The following is a 20811-nucleotide window of genomic DNA, read 5'->3' as shown; positions in this document are numbered from 1 at the left end:
GACACTCAAGCCAGCCCTATGGAAAGATCAGGGGGAGGAAGTGAGGTCTCCCTGAAACAGCCAGTGAGGATCTGAGACCCCCTGCTAACAGCCATGTGAGTGAGCCATCTTGGTAACAGATCTCTCAGCCTTCCTCCACCCTCCAGATGACAGTGGCCTCCAGTGACAACTTCACTTTCCAGCTGAACTGCTCCCAAAGTCCTGGACCACAGAAATCGTGAGATAATAAACGTTTGTTGTTTTCAGTTGCTAAATTTGGGAGAAATTTGTCATGCAGCAATAGATTAGCAATGCATGTCTTAATGTGCATATATATAAGTACAGTCAATATTTATTGAACAATTAGATCCTTCTCTAAACATTTTATGTGAAATAACTCATTGAATCCTCACAACAAATATATAAGGTAGTTAATACTATCCCCATTTTTTGGATCAGGAAGCTGAGGCACAGAGAATGTGAGTAACTTGCCCAACGTTAACAAGATAGTGAATGATAAAACTAGGGTTTCAACTGTGCCAGTCTGGCTCTATTACTCTGCACTAACTTCTGGGTGAAATTGCTGCTTTAGTGGTACTAATGTCACTGAGAAATATGCTGTAATGAAATAATAAGAGACAGGCTTGGGGCGCCTGGGTGGCTCAGTTGGTTAAGTGTCCAACTTCAGCTCAGGTCATGCTCTCACGGTTCGTGGGTTCAAGCCCCATGTCGGGCTTTGTGCTGACCGCTCAGAGCCTGGAGCCTGCTTCTGATTCTGTGTCTCCCCCTCTCTCTCTCTGCCCCTCCCCCACTCATGCTCTGTTTCTCTCTGTCTCAAAAATTAAAAAAAAAATAAAAAAAAAAAAGAAAAGACACATAAAAAAAAGAGACACGCTTAAGCTTCATACTAGAAAGTGTAAATTAGATACAAGGAAACTTTCCTAGAAATGTAAAAGCGTTAGAAAGCCTTTGGAAAAAGGCTAGGTTCTCATCTACTAAAGGCCTGAAGGAAGGTGGATTATATGAGCTCTCAAGTCTGTTTCCAATTCAATGACATACTAAATATACCTTCTAAGATACAGTATGATTTAGTAGCTCTACTTGGAAACATTAGTGTGTAATTGGGTTTACAGCGTTCTGTAATTTTCTCTTATATTTAGTAAAAATTAATATGATATGTTCATCTTGAATTCTGTTGTACTTGGCTGGGGAAAAATGCATATGTATTTTCCTTTTCACTACTTTTGGACAGCACAGAGAAAAAAATATATCCAGTTTTTGTTTTTGTTTTTTTTTTCCTTTTTCTCTTTGAGAGAGAGAGAGAGAGAGTGTATGTGTGTGTGTGCACGCTAGCAGGGCAGAGGCAGAGAGAGGGAGAGGGAGAATCTTTTTTAAAATTAAAAAAAAAAAAAGTTTCTTTATTTTTAAGAGAGACAGAGCACAAGAAGGGGAGGGGCAGAGAGAGAAGGAGACCCAGAATCTGAAGCAGGCTCCAGGCTCCGAGCTGTCAGCACAGGGCCTGATGCAGGGCTCAAACCCGTAAGCTGAGATCTTGACCTGAGCTGAAGTCAGATGCTTAACTGAGCCACCCAGGCACCCCATAGGGGGAGGGAGAATCTATTTTATTTTATTTTTTAATGTTTTTTATTTTTTATATTTGGGAGACAGAGAGAGACAGAGCTTCGAGCAGGGGAGGGGCAGAGAGAGATCGGAGACACAGAATCCAAAGCAGCTTCCAGGCTCTGAGCTGTCAGCACAGAGCCCGAAGCAGAGCTCGAATTCACGAGCAGTGACATCATGACCTGAGCTGAAGTCGGCCGCCCAACCGACTGAGCCACCCAGGCACTCAGGAGAGGGAGAATCTTAAGTAGGGTCCACTTCTAGTGCAGAACTGGACATGGGGTCTCATCCAATGACCCTGGGATCATGAACTTAGTGGAAATTAAGAGTTGGTTTCTTGAGGCGCCCGGGTGGCTCAGTTGGTTAAGCTCAGGTAACGATCTCGCGGTCCGTGAGTTCGAGCCCCGCCTCGGGCTCTGTGCTGATGGCTCAGAGCCTGGAGCCTGATTCTGATTCTGTGTCTCCCTCTCTCTCTGCCCCTCCCCCGTTCATGCTCTGTCTCAAAAATAAATAAAACGTTAAAAAAAAAAAAAAAAAAAAGGTTTCTCAACTGATGGAGCCACCCAGGTGCCCCTAAGATATATCCAGTTCTAATACTTCCCCTTCTTAATTATAATATCCTTATGATTATTTTTATTAGCAATAAATATTGGTAGAATAAAATAATTAAATTTATACTCTCAGGATTGTGAGTTTGAGACCCACAATGATCTTACTTGAAAAAAAAAAAAAAAACTGGGTTGCCTGCATGGCTCAGTCAGTTAATCGTCCAACTTCAGCTCAAGTCAAGATCTCACGTTTCGTGGGTTCGAGCCCTGTGTCGGGCTCTGTGCTGACAGCTCAGAACCTGGAGCCTGCTTCGGATTCTGTATCTCCCTCACTTTCTGCCCATCCCCTGCTTGTGCTCTGTCTCTGTCTCTCTCTCTCAAAAATAATAAACGCTTAAAAAATTAAAAAAAAAAAAGGAAAACTAAGAATAAAACATATACAAAAAAACTTTTATTCTCTTTGTTTCTTTTTTTCCTTTAAAATTATTTATTTTTAAATTAAAAAAAATTTTTTTGTATTTTTGGGGGAGAGAGTGAGCAGGGGAGAGGGGCAGAGGGAGTGAGAGAGAATCTTCGGCATGGAGCCTGATGTGGGGCTCCATTCCATGACCCTTGGATCACGACCTGAGCCAAAATCAAGAGTCGGACGCTCAACCGACTGAGCCACCCAGGTGCCCCTGATTTCCTTTAAAATGTTATTTGAAACTATGATGCATATCAAATAAATTTTTAGTTGTTTTAATTTTTTTTTCAGTAGTCTCTGTACCCACTGTGGGGCTTGAACTTGCCACTGACCCTGAGATTCTCACATGCTCTGTATGCACTGCACCAGCCATGCGCCCTGAAATGTTTCATTTTTAAATTTGCAGAGACTAGGTTTATAATCTATCATTCTTTCTGTAAGCACCTAATATAGGATGTGTAAATAGTTTATTGATAATTTGGTTGGTGTATTTTAATTCAATAAATTCAAAGCAATTCACAAATACTCTAGGTGGCAAATATACTTCTCTCCTAATTTATAGAAGTAAAAAGATTGACAAGATCACCTTGAGGCCTTTCATTCTTAGCTTTTCAGTGAGACTTTTCTTAAGTCTCAAAAGGTTGGTGTTTGTTTTTCAGTTTTTTTTTTCTTTTCATAGATGGTATTGCCATCTAGTAATCATAATCTACAAGTCCCATGTTTATTTTGTTTATTTTCTGCTTCTGGCAATAGAGTGTGAGCTCCATGTGGGCAGGGAGATCTTTGTGTGCTTTGTTCACTGCTGTAGATTCAGTACCTAGAACAATGCTACATAACAGGTATTTGGTAATTATTTGTTGAACAAATGAATGCAAAAGATCTAGCAAAGAGATTGGGTATGTGCCTCCCATGTAATGTGAATGATAATTACCGTGTACTGGATAGTTACTTATGTTAGTTGATTATCATATTGACCCAGGAGGATTGGTATTAATATGATTACCATTTTCCAGATGTTGTAATTAGGTAACTTGTCCCAGGTTATGCAGAAATTAAGTAGCAGAAATTGGTTTCAACATTGAGGTAAGTGAAAAAAGCCAGTCACAAAAGGACACATATTATATGATTTCATTTATATGATCTGTTTGGAACAGGCAAGTCTATAGAGAGAGAAAGGAGATTAGTGCTTGTCCAAGGCTTGGGCAGGGAAGGTTGGGGGAAACGGGGAGTGACTGCTAATGGGTATGGCGTTTCTTTTAGGGGTGACAAAAATATTTTAAAATTAGATTGTTAATTTTAAATGTTTAAAATTAGTTGTGGATGTGAATGTATTAAAAACTATTAAATTTTGCACTTTAAGTGGATGAATTGTATGGTATGTGAATTATATCTCAATAAAGCTGTGAAAAATAATAAAAGAAACTGGTTTCAAACTCACATTTCTTTGGCTTCAAAGCTTTTAATCACCTTCTAGAAGGAGCTAAGACTGGACTCATGATGTTTCTGAGATCAGGTCAGGGAAAGGACAAGGTTTCCTGGAACATGCCAGAAAGTAAAGAGGTGCTCAAAAACCCATGGGGACATGTCCAAAGGACACTGCAAGTTGGAAGTGTCTTTTGTGGTCAAATATGGAACAATTCAAGATCAAAAATCAAAGTGACAGTAATTACTGTCAACTGTCAGTTGACAAAACAAAGAGAACAAGCTGAAAACAGAGAACCAAGGAGTGGCAGGAGAAATGAAAGGTCTTCCTTAGAGAAGACTGTCACCTAATTAATATAGATGGAACAGATGGAACGTTAGGATTGTAATATCAATATTCTACCACCACTATAATAATAATTGATCCAGGCAAGCATCATCACTGGATGCTAACCCACAGTGTGAAAGATTCTTGAGGAAGGACACTCAGTCTCAAAGCATTACCCTCACAGAATTTTGTTTTTAATGTTTATTTTTATTTATTTTCGAGAGCGAGCGAGCGAGCGTGTGCATGCATGAGTGAGGGAGGGGGAGAAAGAGAGAGGGAGACACAGAATCTGAAGCAGGTTCCAAGCTGTCAGCACAGAGCCCAAAGTGAGGCTCAAACCCACAAATCTGTGACCTGAGCTGAAGTCAGATGCTTAAACAACTGAGCCACCCAGGTGCTACAGAATTTTTTTTTTAATTGAGATGAAATTCACATAGCATGAAGTTAACAATTTTATTTTTTAAGTTTTTAAATCTTGTTAATGTTTATTTATTTTTGAGAGAGAGAGAGAGAGCACGAGTGGGGGAGAGGCAAAAAGAGAGGGAGACACAGAATCCAAAGCAGGCTCCAGGCTCTGAGCCGTCAGCACAGACCCTGATGCAGGACTCGAACCCGTGAACAGTGAGATCGTGACCTGAGCCAAAGCTGGACGCTTAACTGACTGAGCCATCCAGGTGCCCCACGATCTTAACAATTTTAGAGTGCACAATTCATTTAGCATGTTTACAATATTGTAATTGTGCAATACACCTCTTTCCAGCTCCAAAACGTTTTCATCACTACAAAAGAAAACCTGTACCCGTGTAGCTGGTTGTTCCTCATTTCCCCTCCTCCACCCGGCCACTAGCCACCACCAGTCTGCTTTCTTTGGATTTGCTTATGCTGGATGTTTTCATATAAATGGCATTATACAATATGAAACAGACCATTTGTGTCTGGCTTCTTTCACTTGCATAATGTTTTGAGGTTCATCTACATTGTAGCATGTATCATTCGTTTTCATTCTTTCCTTCTTTTTCTTCGTGGTTTTTTTAATGGGCTGAAAAATATTTCATTGTATGTCTGAAACACAATTGGTTTAGCCATTCATATGCTGATGGGTATTTGGGTTGTTTCTAACCTTTTGGCTACTGTGATTAGTACTGCCACGTACATTTGTGTACAAGGATTGGAGTACCTGTTTGTATTTATTTTGGATGTCTACCTAGGGGTGATAATTCTATGTTTAGCTTTTTGAGGAACTGTGGGGCTGTTTTCCACAATGATTGCACCATTTTACATTCCCACCAGCAATGTACAAGCGTTCCAGTATCTCTATATCTTTGCCAACATTTACGTGCCATTTAAAAAAGGAATATGGGGGCACCTGGGTGGCTCAGTCGGTTAAGCGTCCCACTTCAACTCAGGTCACAATCTCGCGGTCTGTGAGTTCAAGCCCCGTATCGGGCTCTGTGCTGACTGCTCAGAGCCTGGAGCCTGTTTCAGATTCTGTGTCTCCCTCTCTCTCTGACCCTCCCCTGTTCATGCTCTGTCTCTCTCTGTCTCAAAAATAAATAAACGTTAAAAAATTTTTTTGAAAAAAAAAAGGAATATGGTCATTCTAGTACGTGCGAAGTGGTATCTTATTGTGGCTTTGCTTTGCATTTCTCTAATGTTGTTGAGCTTCTTTTCATGTACTTGTTGGCCATTTTGTGTATCTTTGGAGAAACGTATATTCAAGTCCTTTACGCATTTTTTACATAGACTGCTTTTCTTTCTTTTTTTTTTATTTTTGAGGGGGGGGAGGGACAGAGGGGGGAAGAGATAGAGATAGAGGTAGAGGTAGAGGTAGAGGTAGAGGTAGAGAGAGAGAGAGAGAGAGGGAGAATTCCAAGCAGGCTTCCTGCTCAGTGCAAAGCCTGACACAGGGCTTGATCCCAAGACCCTAGCATCATGACCTGAGCCAAAATTGAGACTGATGCTCAACTGACTGGGTGCCCAGGTGCCCCCATAGACTACTTTTCTAGGTAGAAAAGAAAAAAAGCTACCTTTACCATAGAAAAATGATTACATGTAACATCACTAATAATGGAACAAACTGACATCATTTCCCTCCTGTTCCAACATACTGAGGATGGACACAATATCATCCATATAGTGTACCTGACAAAATTATTTCATTTGAATCTAATAGGGAACAGAGTGGAAACAGAGAAATGTCCTGTAGAAAAGTAGAATTGGATTCTTAAAAAAAAAAAAAAAAAAGTCAATGCTATAAAAGAAAAAAAAAACAACAACAACCCAACAACCAGGGATTATTCTAGACTAAAGGAGTTTAAAAAGACATGACAATTAAATGTAATGCACGATTTTTGATTGTATCTTGCATTGGAAGAAAGCCTGCTAAAAGGGACATTTTGAAAATTTGAATATGGCCTCTGTATATTGCAGATACTAGTATTGTATTAATATTAAATTTTCTTGTTAAGATCATGGAATTTCGTTGATGTAAAATATCTTTGTTCTTAGTAAATACTTATTGAAATTCCAAGGGTAGAGGGTAACATTGTTTGCGAAAACTTGAGTGATTCCGCAAAAACAAAACAAAGAAAACTACACATGCACACATACAGGGAACGCAAATGTGATGAAGTGTTAAAAATTGGTGAATGTGGGTTAATATGGGTGTTCATTATATTTTTCTCTTAACTTTTCTGTAGGGTTGATAGTTTCAGAAATAAAAGTTGAGGAAGTACTTATCTATAGAGGACAAACTGATGGTCAGCAGAAGGAGGTGGGTGGGAGGATGGCTGAAGTAGGTGATGGGGGTTAGGATTAACAGGTGCACTTGTGGCGATGAGCACCACGTGATTAAAATAAAAACAAAACAAAAAAAAGCTGAGAAAGTGAAAGGTTCGTGGTGTCTAAGCAGCGCTGTCCGGGTTCTGTTGAGTTTGCCATCTTCAGAATAAGACTAGATCCTTTTATGAGTTACGAGTACAGTTGGACAACCAAAGAGAGTAAATGGTCGGGATGGATACCTTTCCAAAACATTATAATTATATAAACAAACAAAGGAACACTGCAGTTATCATTCTGTCCTGCTATCACCTTGATTGCTATCTTTATTAGGGAGCACGATAGCTCCCTAATAAGACTTTGGAAAGTCTTTGCAGTCAGCTAGGCCTACATTTGAATCATCATCGCTGGGCAAACTGTTCAACTTCTTTAGGGGTCAATTTCTTCGTTGTAAGATGTAGACAATAACTGTTTGGTGGGATTGTTGTGTTAAATTGTTAGACACTTGGTGTTTTCTGAGCTGGGCTTTAATTCAGGTGCAAAAACTTCGTCCTACTTTCCATGCAATTTGCATCTTTTCCCTCATTAAACTCAAACAATCCTGGGGGGTAAGTAAAGGTGAGAGATAAGATGACTTCTCCAAGGTCACACAGCTGGTGAAGGACCCAGGTCTCCCCGCTCTTGGTCCTGTGCCCTTTCCACACCCGCCAGAGACGAGGAAGCGGCGCTCATGGGGATGCAAGGATGTAGAGGTGCAAAGGGGGAGAAGAGGCCGCGCGAAGAGAGGTGGTGTGAGACCCGCGGAGGCGCCGGCCAAGGAAGGGCGCATGGAGAGGCGGGTGGCGCGACCGGCCGGGGTGCGTAGGAGAGAGGCTGTGGCTGGAGAGGGAGGGTCGCGCGGGCGGGGTACCCGAGAGAGGCGGGAGGCCTGGGCCGGCTGCGGGGGCTCAAGAGGCGGAGGCCCCGGCCGCAGGCTGGGGCGGGGGACGCCGTGGGCGGGAGTGGCGGTGGTCGCGGGGGGGGGGGGTGGGGTCACTTCTGCACAGGTGGGGCAGGCGGGTGGGTGCGGGGTGCGCAGGAGGGCTCGGCGTGGGGGTCCGGACCCCACCGGGCGGGTGGGGGCGGGGCGGGGGCGGGGCCGGCCGGGGGCGGGTCTCGCTGGGCCCCCCGCGGGAGCGGCGGCTGCGGCGGCGGCGCAGGCGCGGTTCCCGCCTCCTCCCGGCTGGCGGAGCGAGTGGAGGCTGCAGCCCGGCTCGGCTCGGCTCGGCTCCCGCGTCGCCGCCGCCGCCGCCGCCGCCGCCGCCGCGAAGCCCCCCGCCCCCCCTTCCGCCGCGTCGGGATGAGCTCCCGGAAAGGTGAGTGGCCCGCGGCGTCCCCTCCTCCCCGCCACGCGGCCCCGCAGGCCGACCGGCCCGACCGTTAATGTGTGTCTTCTCTTTCCCCAGTGCTGGCCATTCAGGCCCGAAAGCGGAGGCCGAAAAGAGAGAAACATCCGAAAAAGTGAGTCCACGTCGCGCTAGACCCGGGGTCCCTGCCCCCCGTACGGTCCAGAGCAGCCCGCGACCACGGAGGGGAAAGTTGCCCGGATCCCCCCCGGGCCGAGGGATGATCCCCCGGGACGCCGGCGCTCGCCTCCTGCGCGCCCTGCGGGCGGCCCGGGGGGAGGGGCGGGCGGGCGGGGGAGGGGCGCGTGCGAGCTCGCGGCCGGCCCGCCGAGCATCCCCGGACCCCCGGGCCCGGGGTGGCCGTGGGCGGGGTGGGGTGGGGGGGGGCGGTGAGTGTGCGCACCCTCCCTGCGCGCCGCGCTGGCCCGGGGGTCGCGGGCGCTTCCCGGGAGGGGCGCTGGCGTCCGCCTCCCTGGCCCTGCCGCGCCGTGTGCGGGCGTGAGGCTGCTGCGTGGCTCGCACCTGGACGCGGCGGCCCACGAGGAAGAGGAGCCGAGTGTGCGAGAAAGTGAGTGTGCGTGTGTGTGTGTGTGTGTGGCCGGCCTTCTCTTCCTCCCCGGCCCCCGCCTCTCGGCCTTTTCTGCCGAAAACCCGAGCTGGTTGTCAAGTGGTTTGCCTGGGGCGTGTTCCTGGCGCGAGTTCAGCCCAGAGACCTGTGCGTTTCGGCGCTCGGGTTTTTTATTCGAAACTTTCTGCTCGGGCCGAGCGTCACTTTGCTTCGCGGCGGCTGCGCCCGGGTCGCGGGCTGCGCGGGGGCCGGTGGGCGTGTGCGCGGGCGGTCCCGGGCGCGGCTCCCCGGCCCTCATTGTGCCGGGGCGTTGATGAATGGGGTGGTGGTATTTAAAACGTGCCAGCCGGCGGCCACCTCCAGCCTGGCCGCGGACCGGAGTGGGAGCGGCCGGCGCCCCGAGATGAGCCTTTCCTGGAGAGCTGCTCCGAGACCGCAGAGCGCCGCCGCGTCGCTCCTTCCCGTTTCTTAATCCTCAGAACCTAGCAGCGTTCCACAGCTTTACTCCTTCTAGATTTGTGGCTTCACTCTTCCTTTTGAGCAAGCAAGGCTCTCTGGTATTTTTGCCCTACTGTAGGGAATGGTAGACCGTGATCCTTCTTGAACATCACGAGATATTTCTTGTTTTTGTTTCCTTTGGGGGACTACCTTGCAGCATTCTTGGGCCTCCCCCCTTCCCGCCCCGCCTGGGTCTCAGCCTAGTGAATTTCATACCCTTTGGTGGCATCTATAAAAACTGCCTGAGGCGCTGCGAACGCGGTGGTTGGTATATCAGGACACGATTTTCGTTCACTCCAGATGGAATATAACTTGAAAAGTATTTTCAGGGTTTCTCAAAATGTGGATCTTGATATAATAATGCCTTTCGTAAAAAAAAACACACACACACACACAAAAATAAAAAAAAACTAGAGTGACAGGAAAAGTACTTACTAATGACTTGAGAAACTGGTGGGTTAAATCGGTTAGTAGATTCTTAAGATATTAAATCGGGGTGGATATGGTAGTTTCGAGATGCTTTAAAAAGATTAATGCTCGCTTTCAAGTCAGGGCCTTAAATTTGCGATTTCCTTGGAATGACAGAAGATTAGCCTATGAGTAAGGAGAACTAATATTTAGGAACTTGAGTATTGGGTTTTAAAACCAATTTTAAATTTAAAGCATTTATCGCAGAGTGCATTATGTCTAGAAAGGTAAAAAAGAATTGAAAAAATCATGTCCCCAGTTTTGGGAATGGCTGTGTGTGTGTACATATGTATGTAACATACATGTGTATGTTTGGGTATACATGTAAAAAGCAGTTTTAGGTAAGTCAACATGTGTTTCATATTTTCATATTTCAGGGTATGACTTTCCTAATGGCCAAGAGCCTTTTTTGGTGTGCTGCAGTTTGGATTTATGTGATACATTTATAAAGAGTTAGTGTATAGCCACAGTATTCAGTTGTTACTCTCACAAATTAATCTTCCAGCGCTTTCCATTGTCCATTGTGTCGATGTGATAAGATTTGAGGGAGAAGCCCCCAGGCATCGCTAAGTGAATTGGTTGGTCTGCAAGGTAATTAACAAGAGGAGACCAGCCCAATTACATAACTGATTAATGAAATGCCATTTTTTTGGCCCAATTCTTTGAATTAAGACATTATTTTAAAGGAATGCTTGATATGATTTATTCACTCATATGTTCAAGTATTTGCACGCCTTTCCTTGGAGATGGTGGTAGAGCTTTGAATAAGACAAAACTGCTCTTGAAGGTCACAACCAGTGGGCGTTGGGGGAGAACCCTAAAGAGGATAACAAATCAAGATTACAGTTGCAGATAGTGCTAAGAGATAGGGACAAAAATAAGATAGGATGCTTCAAGTAATAGTGATAGATGACATTTGAACACTGTGCCAGTCACTGTGCTGATAGCTTTATGGCCTTTTCTTCCTTGTGATGCCACTATACAGTGGGTGCTTGTTATTAATTGCCATTTTACAGATGAACAAGTATCATGCCCCGTTGGTAAGTTGAATACAGGCAGCCGGGGACTAGAATCCACACTTCAGTCTCTGAGGAGGCGACATTTGAGCAGAAAGTGGAATGAGGAGGAGTGGGGGGAGCCCGTTCTATATATGGGCTAGGAATGTTGGAGGAACCTGAGGGTCAGGGTGACTGGAGTGCCACGGAAGAAGATGGTAGCTGGTGGGGGGGGGGGGGGATGAGAGTGGGTAGGGCCTTGTCCTGTCGGCCATTGAGAGGCTTACAGATGGGAGTGACAAGATCTGGTTCCTGTTTTAAAGCACTGGCTGTCGGTTTGGAGGACGGATTGTTAGGGGTCAGGGAGAAGCAGAAACTGGAAGCTGACCTTCTGTCCAGCTGGGAAACCCGGGTGACTTGGTTCAGGGTGGCAGCAGTGGTGCTGGAGAGAAGTGATGGAAGGAACTGTAGGAGGCTGCTGGTCTGAGAAGAATTCCTCATGTTACATTCAGCCCTGACCGGTTAAAGTCCTGCAATTAGCATAGTTTGGACCACAATCCAGGTCTCCTGATGCCCACTGTTTTTGCTTTTTGATTGCTTCTCCAGAGGAGAAGGAGTAATAGGTCTAATTTCAAACTGTATAAACATAATGATTGGCAGACCTAAATTATGTGACAGTATGGGCCTGGCTTGATGTAATATGATCTACTTTTGTTATTATCTCCTTGTATAGGTAAGCTGGCTTTTTATTCATTTTCATTCAGTTTAATTCTGTGAGCATTTATGAATTGAGCCAGTTCCTGTAGGCTACTTTTTAGTAAACTGGAGTTTGTGGTTGTCAGGAATACCATTAAGATTTCTCTACTTAGCTGAGTCAGGATTTTAATCTCGTCAGATTGTTCCAGTGGGTTTAGTTTGCGGAATATTAATTGTGCTGCTTTGTGAGTAACAGGCAGCAGGGAAGGATCATAGTGTCATTCAGTCATGAATCTCAAGAATTAGCTAAATCACGTGGCTTGGGATAGTGTTGCTTTGGGGCATGAATGTATAAAATTTTTAAGGATGTATTTTTTTTCCTGCATGTAACTTTTTTTTTTAATGCTTATTTTTGAGGGGTAGGGGGTGCAGAGAGAGGGGGAGAGAGAGAGAATCCCAGGTAGGCTTCACAGTGTCAGCACAGAGCCCAACGTGGGTCTTGAACTTACCAACCCCAAGATCATGACCTGAGCTGAAATCAAGAGTCAGAAGCTTAACCTACTGAGCCACCCAGGTGCCCCAAGCATGTAACTTTTTCATTGATACATAATTCACATACTATAAGGTTTATCTTTCAAAATATATAATTTGGTGCTTTTTATTATATTCACAAGGTTGTGCAGTGGTCACAATGATTAATTCCAGAACATTTGCACCGCCCCCCCCCCCCCCCCCCCCGTAAACCCCTTACTTTATTTAGCAGTCACAATTCATTCTCCCCTGCTCCTACTTTGTTTTCTGTCTCTCTGAACTTACCTATTCTAGATATTTCATATAAATGGAGTCATACAATATATCAGTCTTGTGTCTGATTTTTTTTTTTTTAACTTACCATAATGTTTTCAAGGTTCATCCATGTTGAGGCATGTATTGGTACTTCATATTTTTATACTGCTAAATACTGTTTCATTCTATTGATACACCACATTTTATTTATCCCTTCATCTGTTGATGGACATTCAGGTTCTTTCCACATTTTGGCTATAAATTATCTTTTAATTCCCTTAAACATTTTTGTTTTATTTTTATTTTTATTTTATTTATTTTTCATTTCATTTCACTTCATTTCATTTATTTTGTTTTTTTTAATCTCTATACCCAATGTGGATGGAGCTTGAACTTACATCCCTGAGATCATGAGTCACATGCTCTACCAACTAAGCCAGCCAGGCACCCCTTGACTCCTTTTTTTTAAATTAAAAATTTTCATTTTGAAATCCTAAGACTCCCAGGAAGTTGCAGAAATAGTGCAGAGTTCCCTGTGTACCCTTCATCCGGCTTCCCCCTGGTGGTGATATCTTACATGATCATAGAACATTGTCAAACCCAGGGACTTGACATTGCCACAGTGCTATTAACTGAAGTAAGATTTCACCAGTTTTTACTTGTATTCTCTGTGTGTTGTTCTCTCAGATGGATTACTTGGGTGGATTAGTGTAGTCATCATCAGGATTAGGATGCAGAAGTGTTTTATTACCACAAGGAAACTCCCTCCTGTTCCCTGCCCTTAGCCCTAACCCCTGCAAGAGTTTTGACACTTTGAGATTGTTGTATAGGTGGGATTATATAGTATGTAACTGTTTGAGATTCACTTTACTCACTTGGCATGGTGCCCTTGATACTCATCCATGTTGTGGGGTGTATCACTAGCTCATTCTTTTTTAATGCTTAGCAGTATTTCATGGCATGAATGTACCAGTTTATCCATTCTTCTGTTAAGGATGTTTGGATAGTTTTAGTTTTTGATTCTTAAAAGTAAAGCTGCCGAACATTCATGCATAGGTTTTTATGTGAACGTGTGTCCATTTCTATAGGGTAAATACCTAAGAGAATGATTGCTGGAGAACTTACTGTTGTACTTGGACTTTCTAGCAGGTTAGCAGCTTGGTCTCTCCCTCTCTCTGTGTATATCTTTCCCTCTGTCTGTCTTTTTTTCCTCTGCACCATGTCTGTGATCTGTGTGTGTGCTGTTGGTGGTGGGATTCTGCACTGTATCTTTTAGGCTTTTGACTTTCTGTTGGTGGGTGAATCCTGTCGGTTATTGCTTGTCTGTTCTCCGTAGTAAGGGTTCTGGCTGCCACCGAAAATGATAGGCATGGGATTGGTGGCCCTGGGTCAACAAATCACAGGTGAGACAATTCAGGAATGCTGTCATACAAGTTGATATCTTTCTTAGGTAAGCCTCAACTCTTCCCTGTGTTATAAATGCGAGCTCACAAGCCCATGACCTTGGAATACCTTCTAGGGAAGGTGATCACTTATTTTTGAGTTCTTGTTTTGTTACCCATTGTTTATTCAGCAAATATTTCTGCTTACCACAATACACTTCAACGTAACAAACATATAAGAAGCAGATTCCTAGAGCTGGGCAGTGTGTTGTATGCTAGGAAGAGTAAGATGAATAAAGCCCCATTCTTACTGGCAAGTAGGAGAGATGTCTGTGTCTCATGGTCAGTAGGCTGTTGTGGGACAGATAACCAGTAGGTGCTGGTGCTTTGATTGATTGGTAAAGGAAGGCATTAAGAAGAAATCTTGTTTACTTTTAGCATTACTGTTATTCTAATGAAAGAGCTTTCTTAAAAAAATAATTTATTTTTGAGAGAAAGTACGTGAGCAGGGAAAGGGCAGAGAGAGGGAGAGAGAGAATCTCAAGCAGGCTCTGCTTGATCTCACATCATGAACCGTGAGATCATGACCTGAGCCAAAATTGAGTCGGATGCTTAACTAACTGAGCCACCCAGGTGCCCTGAAATAGCTTTTTTTTTTTTTTTAAATGATTAAAAGTAAGTAGTAATATGGTCTTGGTGGAAAATTAAGACAGTATAGAAAAATTTAAAGAAATAAACATGAGTTGTATATCCACCAATTATGTTGCTGTATTATCTTTTTACTTATGCATACTTTTCCACCAATATTATTGAGATATTCTTGCCATATAGCCTGTAAATTTAAGGTGCATGAATATTTGGTACATGGAAAATTGTGAAATTTTTTTTTGTTGCAATAACATTCATGCTCTAGTCTCTTCCAAGTATGTAATACAGTACTATTATAGTCTACTTGTGCATTTTTTGTTAGTTAAAAAAATTGAATTATAACATGTATGTGTGTGTGTAGTAAAGTGCACTAGTCCCAAGTGTACAGCTTGATGATTTTTACATGTATTTTTATATGTGTTTTACATGTATTTTTATTCCTAATAACCACCACCCAGATCAAGATACAGACCCTTCCAATACTTACCTCATAACGTTTCTCAAGCCTCTCCCCAGTCTATACCCTGCCACCCACAGGTAACCGCTTTGCTGATCTCTATCGTTATTGATTAGTTGCCTGTTCTTGAACTTCATATAGAATATATTCTTGAAATGAAATCATATAGAATATTCTCTTGTGTCTGGCTTATTTTCACTTAACACATCTGTGAGATTTGTCCATGTTGTTGCAGGTACCAGTGGTTCACTGTTACTGTTCTGAAGTGTTCCTTTGGATGTATATTCCACGAGTAACTTGTCTATTCTGTTGATGAGTGTTGTTTGTTCAGTTTTTACTCATTATGAATAAAGCAGCTATAAACATTCTTGCACATGTCCTTTTGTGGACATTTGCATTCATTCCTCCTGGAGATAGACCCTAGCAGTGGGATTGCTAGGTTACACAATAGCTATATGCTTAGTGTTAGTAGTAATGGCAAAAATATTTCCCCCCAGCTTTATTATGAGATCTTTTTTTTTTTAATGTTTATTCATTTTTGAGAGGTAGAGCACGAGTGAGAGGGAGCATGAGTGGGGGAGGGGCAGAGAGAGAGGGACAGAGAACCCGAAGCAGGCTCTGCTGACAGCAGTGAGCCTGAGCCAGGGCTCAAACTCACCGTGAGATCATGACCTGAGCTGAAGTCGGATGCTCAGCTGACTGAGCCACCCAGGTTCCCCTTTTATGAAATAGGTTGGATTGAACTGCTTTCCTCTCCCACTGTGTGACAGTTTCGGTTGCTCTACATCTTTGGTACACTTGATAGAGTCATTCTTTTTAATTTTGGCTATTATGGGTATATATTGGTATCTCACCGTGGTTCTCTTTTGTGTTTTTCCGAGTGATGGTGTTGAACATCTCTTCACATGCTTATTGGTCATTTGAATTTCCTATTTTGTGAAGTGCCTTTGTTGTTTTTTGCCCTTTAAAAAAAAAGTTCTTTTTCTTACAGAAAATTAAGAAACTTTTCTTGAGATGTAATTTACATTCTTTACAATTTGTCTACGTAAAGTGTACAATTCAGTAGTTTTTAGTAGATTCACAGAGTTATGTTAAACTGGATCTTGAAGAGCCAATAGTAATTTGCCAAGTTGGTAAGAGGGGGCGGGGTGAGGACCTTCCAGGCAGAAGCTAAGAGGGGGCGGGGTGAGGACCTTCCAGGTAGAAACAGCATTGTAGTTGGTAGAAACCTGTGGAGGTGTAAATGGTATGCTTGTATTTCGGGAATGCGAAGCAGGTAGGAAAGGCTAGGGTGCAGGCTGTTGTGAGCTAGGAATGGGGCTCACGTGTCTTGAGGAAGTTAACAAGGGATTGGGGAGCTGTTAAAAGGCACAGGTTGAGATTTTTAGAAAGATTACCCAAACTGCTGTGTGGACTAGGAGATCCATTAGGAGGCTATTGGAGGAGACTTCAGGAGACTGATGAGTATTAAGGAATTAGAATTCATTGGATTTAGTGTCCAATTTAATGTGGGAGCAGGCTGGGAGGGGTTTAGGATGAATCCCAGATTTCTGAATTAGCAAAATTTGTGGATGGTGTTGTCATTCCTCAAGATAGGAAATGCAGAGCGGGTTTGGGAAAGGCTGATGATGGCTCTGGTGAGGCCGTTAGGGGTGTCTGGGTGAGTCCAGTTAGAGATACTGGTCAGTGTTTGCAGCTAGAGCACTGGGAAGAGCTCTGGTTAGGGGATGTGAACTGGAAGTTGTTGGGAATAGCTGTTGGTGGCTATTGGTTGAAGGTGCTGCGTGTGAACAGAGGAAAGCCACAGGTGGTAAAGGAGGAGCCAGAGGGGAGAACCAGCGGACAGTGATTCCCAGAGCCTGAGGGAATCATCAACAGAATCACAGTCCGCAAAAAAGTTCAAGTCAGATGAGCCCCAGTCCTTGGCCTTTGATTTTGGCACATAGGGAGTCCTTAGAGACCAATGCTTTCAGAGGAGCAAATTTGCATGAGTGAATGAGATGACATGACAGCAGAGTCCTTTTTTTCTTTTTAAAAGATTACTCTCTGAGTAAGCTTTCTTTGTGTAAAAGAGAGAAGGTGGAGAGGGAGGTTCTTGAGAAGTGGGTCATCTTCCCCTCCCCCCATGGAAGGGTGTAGCAAGGAGGCAGTAGAAGTGTAGAGGTTGAAAATACTGGCAAGGGGGATTTTGGTGCAAAAGCCCTGAGTTGACAGAAGGGGGTGGGATCAGAGCGCAGGTTTGCTTTGGACAGAAGTCGGTGGCTTTCTCTGATATGAGGAAGGCTGTAGGTTGCATATTATGTTTTGTTTTTTTTAAGTTTATTTAGAGAGAGGGAGAGAGAATGAGCAGGGGAGGGACAGAGAAAGAAAGAGTGAGGGAGAGAAAGGATCCCAAGCAGGCTCCAAGCTGTCAGTACAGAGCCTGACGAGGGCCTTGAACTCAGGAACCATGAGATCATGACCTGAACCAACACTCAACTGACTGAGCCACCCAGGCACCCCTAGACTGCATGTTTTAAAAAAACATGTTCCCAGACCTTGCTGGAATGTTATGTAATACATGATATAAGTGCCATATTATCTTTGGAAAATTAAAAAAACTGGAATGTGGTAGTATGTGGCCCCAAGGGTTGTGGACCTTTGGTAAGTGCAGTAAAGGTTGGCTGCCATGAGACTTCTGGTGTTGCTGGTTTAATTTTTCCTCAATGACGAATGCACTTGTTCTCTTGCATTTCCACACAAGTGTGTTGACTTCTCTGTTTCTGATGTAGTCCCATGTTGTTTTAATTGCTGTAGTTTTGAATACATTTTACAGTTTTTTGGTAGGCCAGAAGCCCTCCTACTTCTCCCATAAACACCTCATTACTCACATTTTCAGAATTATTTTGGCAATTCTTGCGTATTTATTCATTAAGATCATATTTCCAAGTCCCTCCTTCAGTTTGTGTTTGCTGTTTTGTTTAAGGTAATTGACTCTGTAGATTAATTTAGAGAGACCTGACAAGTTTTGGATTAGAAACACCTTTTATTGGGGTGGCTCAGTCGGTTAAGCATCTGACTTCAGCCCAGGTCATGATCTCACGGTCTGTGAGTTGAGCCCCTGTCTGAGCTGTGAGCACAGAGCCTGGAGCCTGCTTCCTTGTCTCCCTCTCTCTCTGTGTGTCTCTCTCTCTCTTTGCCCCTCCCCTGCTCACACTTTTCTCTCTCTCAAAATAAATAAGCTTTAAAAAAAAAAAAAACTTTTTGATTGACCACACACACAAAAATGGTAAATATGTAAGGTGAAGGATGTGTTAATTAACCTGATTGTGGTAATTATTTTACAAAAATATGTATGTCAGATCATCATGATATATGCTTCAAATATATACAATTTTATTTGTCAGTTACACCACAATAAAGCTGTTAAAAAAAAGTTATAAGAATCTTGAAATTGCCGTATTCGAGAACTTGCTTTTGGGGATTTATTAGTATCTCCTTCATTTTGTCTGTTTACAAAAAAAGGTTTTAAGACATGTTAAAAAATGCTTTTTGAATCTGATAGTAGTTTTCCAGAGCACATGATCTGTATTTTTAAAAACTGAATTTCTTCCCTGGTCTTACTGAGAAATAATCGACACACATCACTGTGTAAGTTTAAGGCATACAGCATGATGGTGTGATTTACATATGTTGTGAAATATGACCAAAAGAGGCTCAGGTAACATCTATCTTCTTGTGTAGATACCATGATAAAGAAAAGAAAATCAGTAATTTCTCCTTCGCTGAAAACTAATTAATGTTCCTGTGTACTGAACAGTCATCCTGCTACACCATGTTATATCCCCGGGACTTACTCATTTTATAACTGGAGGTTTGTACATTTGACCACCTCCCTCTACTTCTCCCTTCCTCCACCCCCTGCGTCTAGTAACCACAAGTCCTCTCTCTTTAAAAATCTTTCTTTTAATCATTTTTTTAAGTTTATTTATGTTGGCGGGGGAGAGGGGGCGACAGAGAGAGAGAATGAGAATGAATCCCAAGCAGGCTCCATGCTGTCAGCTCAGAGCTTGGCGAGGGGCTCTGTCTCAAGAACTGTGAGATCATGACCTAAGCCAAAGTCAAGAGTTGGATGCTTAACCGACTGAGCCACCCAGGCGCCCCCAAAACGTTATTTTTTAGAGCAACTCTTAAGTTTATGGACAAGCTGTGAAGATAGGACAGGGAGAGCCCGTGATATTTATCTCCGTCTAGACTGAGCTGTGTCATTCTTGAATCTGTACCTGAACTGTCAGTTCATATTTATCAGTTCATTCACAGCAGATACTTAATCCAGGTTGTAACTGTTTGCTGAACAGTGAGACATTTGTTTAGTTTTTCCTCATTTGTTTTATGTAATTACATCTGTTATCACAATGTAATGATTTACTTGCTTTTTAAAACAATTTTTAAAAATAGGCTCGTGTACAGCATTAATAAGGTTATATAGCTTAAGGAATAATTCTAAAAATGTGTTGAATTTACTTGCTCCCTTTTAAATTGATTTTTTTTGGGCTGAAGTCTCTAAGCCTCGCAAATTAGTATTGATTACAGTGATTTCAGCCATTTCCCCCAGAAGGTTCTAGGTCAGTGAAGAGCAGCTTTTACCCCTCCTCCCCCATCCTGTCTGACCAGCTCCTCTGGGAATGATCTTCTATCCCCTGCCATCAAGCTTAGCATTACTGTAATCCTGATTGTTCATTTCCTCTTGTCTTGAAGATTTTTCCTCTTATTATGTTAAAGATAGGATAAGTGAGAGAGCCGTCTGTCGTAATAAAGGATTTGTAAGGACTGGAGTGTAAGGAAACTGTCTCCTTTTTTGAGGGATAGTTTTTGGGAAAAGACCATGTTTTATATAGACACATATGATACTTGATGCCAAGTTCTGAGCCTTAGTAGATAAGTCCTGCAAAACATATTAGGTAATGTTTTGCCCCTGATATTTGAATTCAGTTCCACATTGAATGTCTTTGTAGTCAGACTGCTTTGCTAACAATCAAATTAATGATTGATACATCAATTCCATGGTGTATTTATTTCAGCTCTTGGACAATTATTAATGTAAATATTTGTAGACATTATAATTGTAAAGTCAGGGTCTTAAAATGTGGCGCCTAAAAAGATAGGGACGAGAGGAATCCTCTGGATGAGGTTGTTGGATGCTTTAAACTTTGAAATGTTGTGACACATGACTGTTACTCTAGTTGGGCACTGAGTGTGGGTGCCCATATCCCCTGTAGCACTGACATTTTGTAGATGTGCCCTTGGCTGGACTGTGTGAAAGGTGCAGGTTAACTAGTAGGGTGCGGAAGGAGTAAAGAAATAATTCAACCCAGGGGTACCTTATGACCGAAGCTGAAGTTGTAGAAGAGTTAAGATGGACAATCCATTTAGATGTGGGAATCCTGGCTCAGGGGAGTTCAGTGTTGGGTGCTTGCATCGGTCCCCAGGTGTGCCGTTTTTCTGGCATCTGGGGAACAGAGGTCACCTCTGCCGCTTCGGCTGCCAGCTGGCTACTGCTGCTGCTTCTACAGGGAATCTTATCCTACTGTTTGTTTATTTTTTAAAATTAAAAAAAATTTTAATGTTTATTCTTGAGAGAGAGAGAGAGAGATACCATGAGTGGGGCTTGAACTGGTCAACTGCGAGATCATGACCTGAGCCGAAGTCAGACGCTTAACCAACTGAGCCACCCAGGCGCCCCAGATTATTTTTTATTTCTAGAGTATCTCACTGAAAGATTTTTTTTTGAGGGGGAGGCACGATGTGTTT

General features: G+C 43.1%; 1 protein-coding gene across 11 annotated transcripts in view; it reads left to right on the top strand.

Moving 5' to 3' along the window:
* SRPK2 (SRSF protein kinase 2) overlaps window positions 1–20811 on the top strand; it is a 246461-nt gene continuing 225650 nt past the window's right edge. For 6 of the 11 annotated variants that reach the window (XM_027071705.2, XM_027071704.2, XM_027071701.2 and 3 more), the window contains exons 1-2: window positions 7854–7995; window positions 8584–8638. In XM_027071705.2, the coding sequence (XP_026927506.1) occupies window positions 7869–7995; window positions 8584–8638 (182 nt within the window). In that variant the 5' untranslated portion in view covers window positions 7854–7868. Of the gene's footprint in view, window positions 218–7853; window positions 7996–8333; window positions 8494–8583; window positions 8639–20811 lie in introns of those variants that run through there. The other 5 variants (XM_027071710.2, XM_027071702.2, XM_027071712.2 and 2 more) reach the window with 4 other exon arrangements.

Source organism: Acinonyx jubatus, chromosome A2 (assembly GCF_027475565.1).
Source record: "Acinonyx jubatus isolate Ajub_Pintada_27869175 chromosome A2, VMU_Ajub_asm_v1.0, whole genome shotgun sequence".
Taxonomy (NCBI): domain Eukaryota; kingdom Metazoa; phylum Chordata; class Mammalia; order Carnivora; family Felidae; genus Acinonyx; species Acinonyx jubatus.
This window is presented reverse-complemented; position numbering and strand designations above follow the sequence as displayed.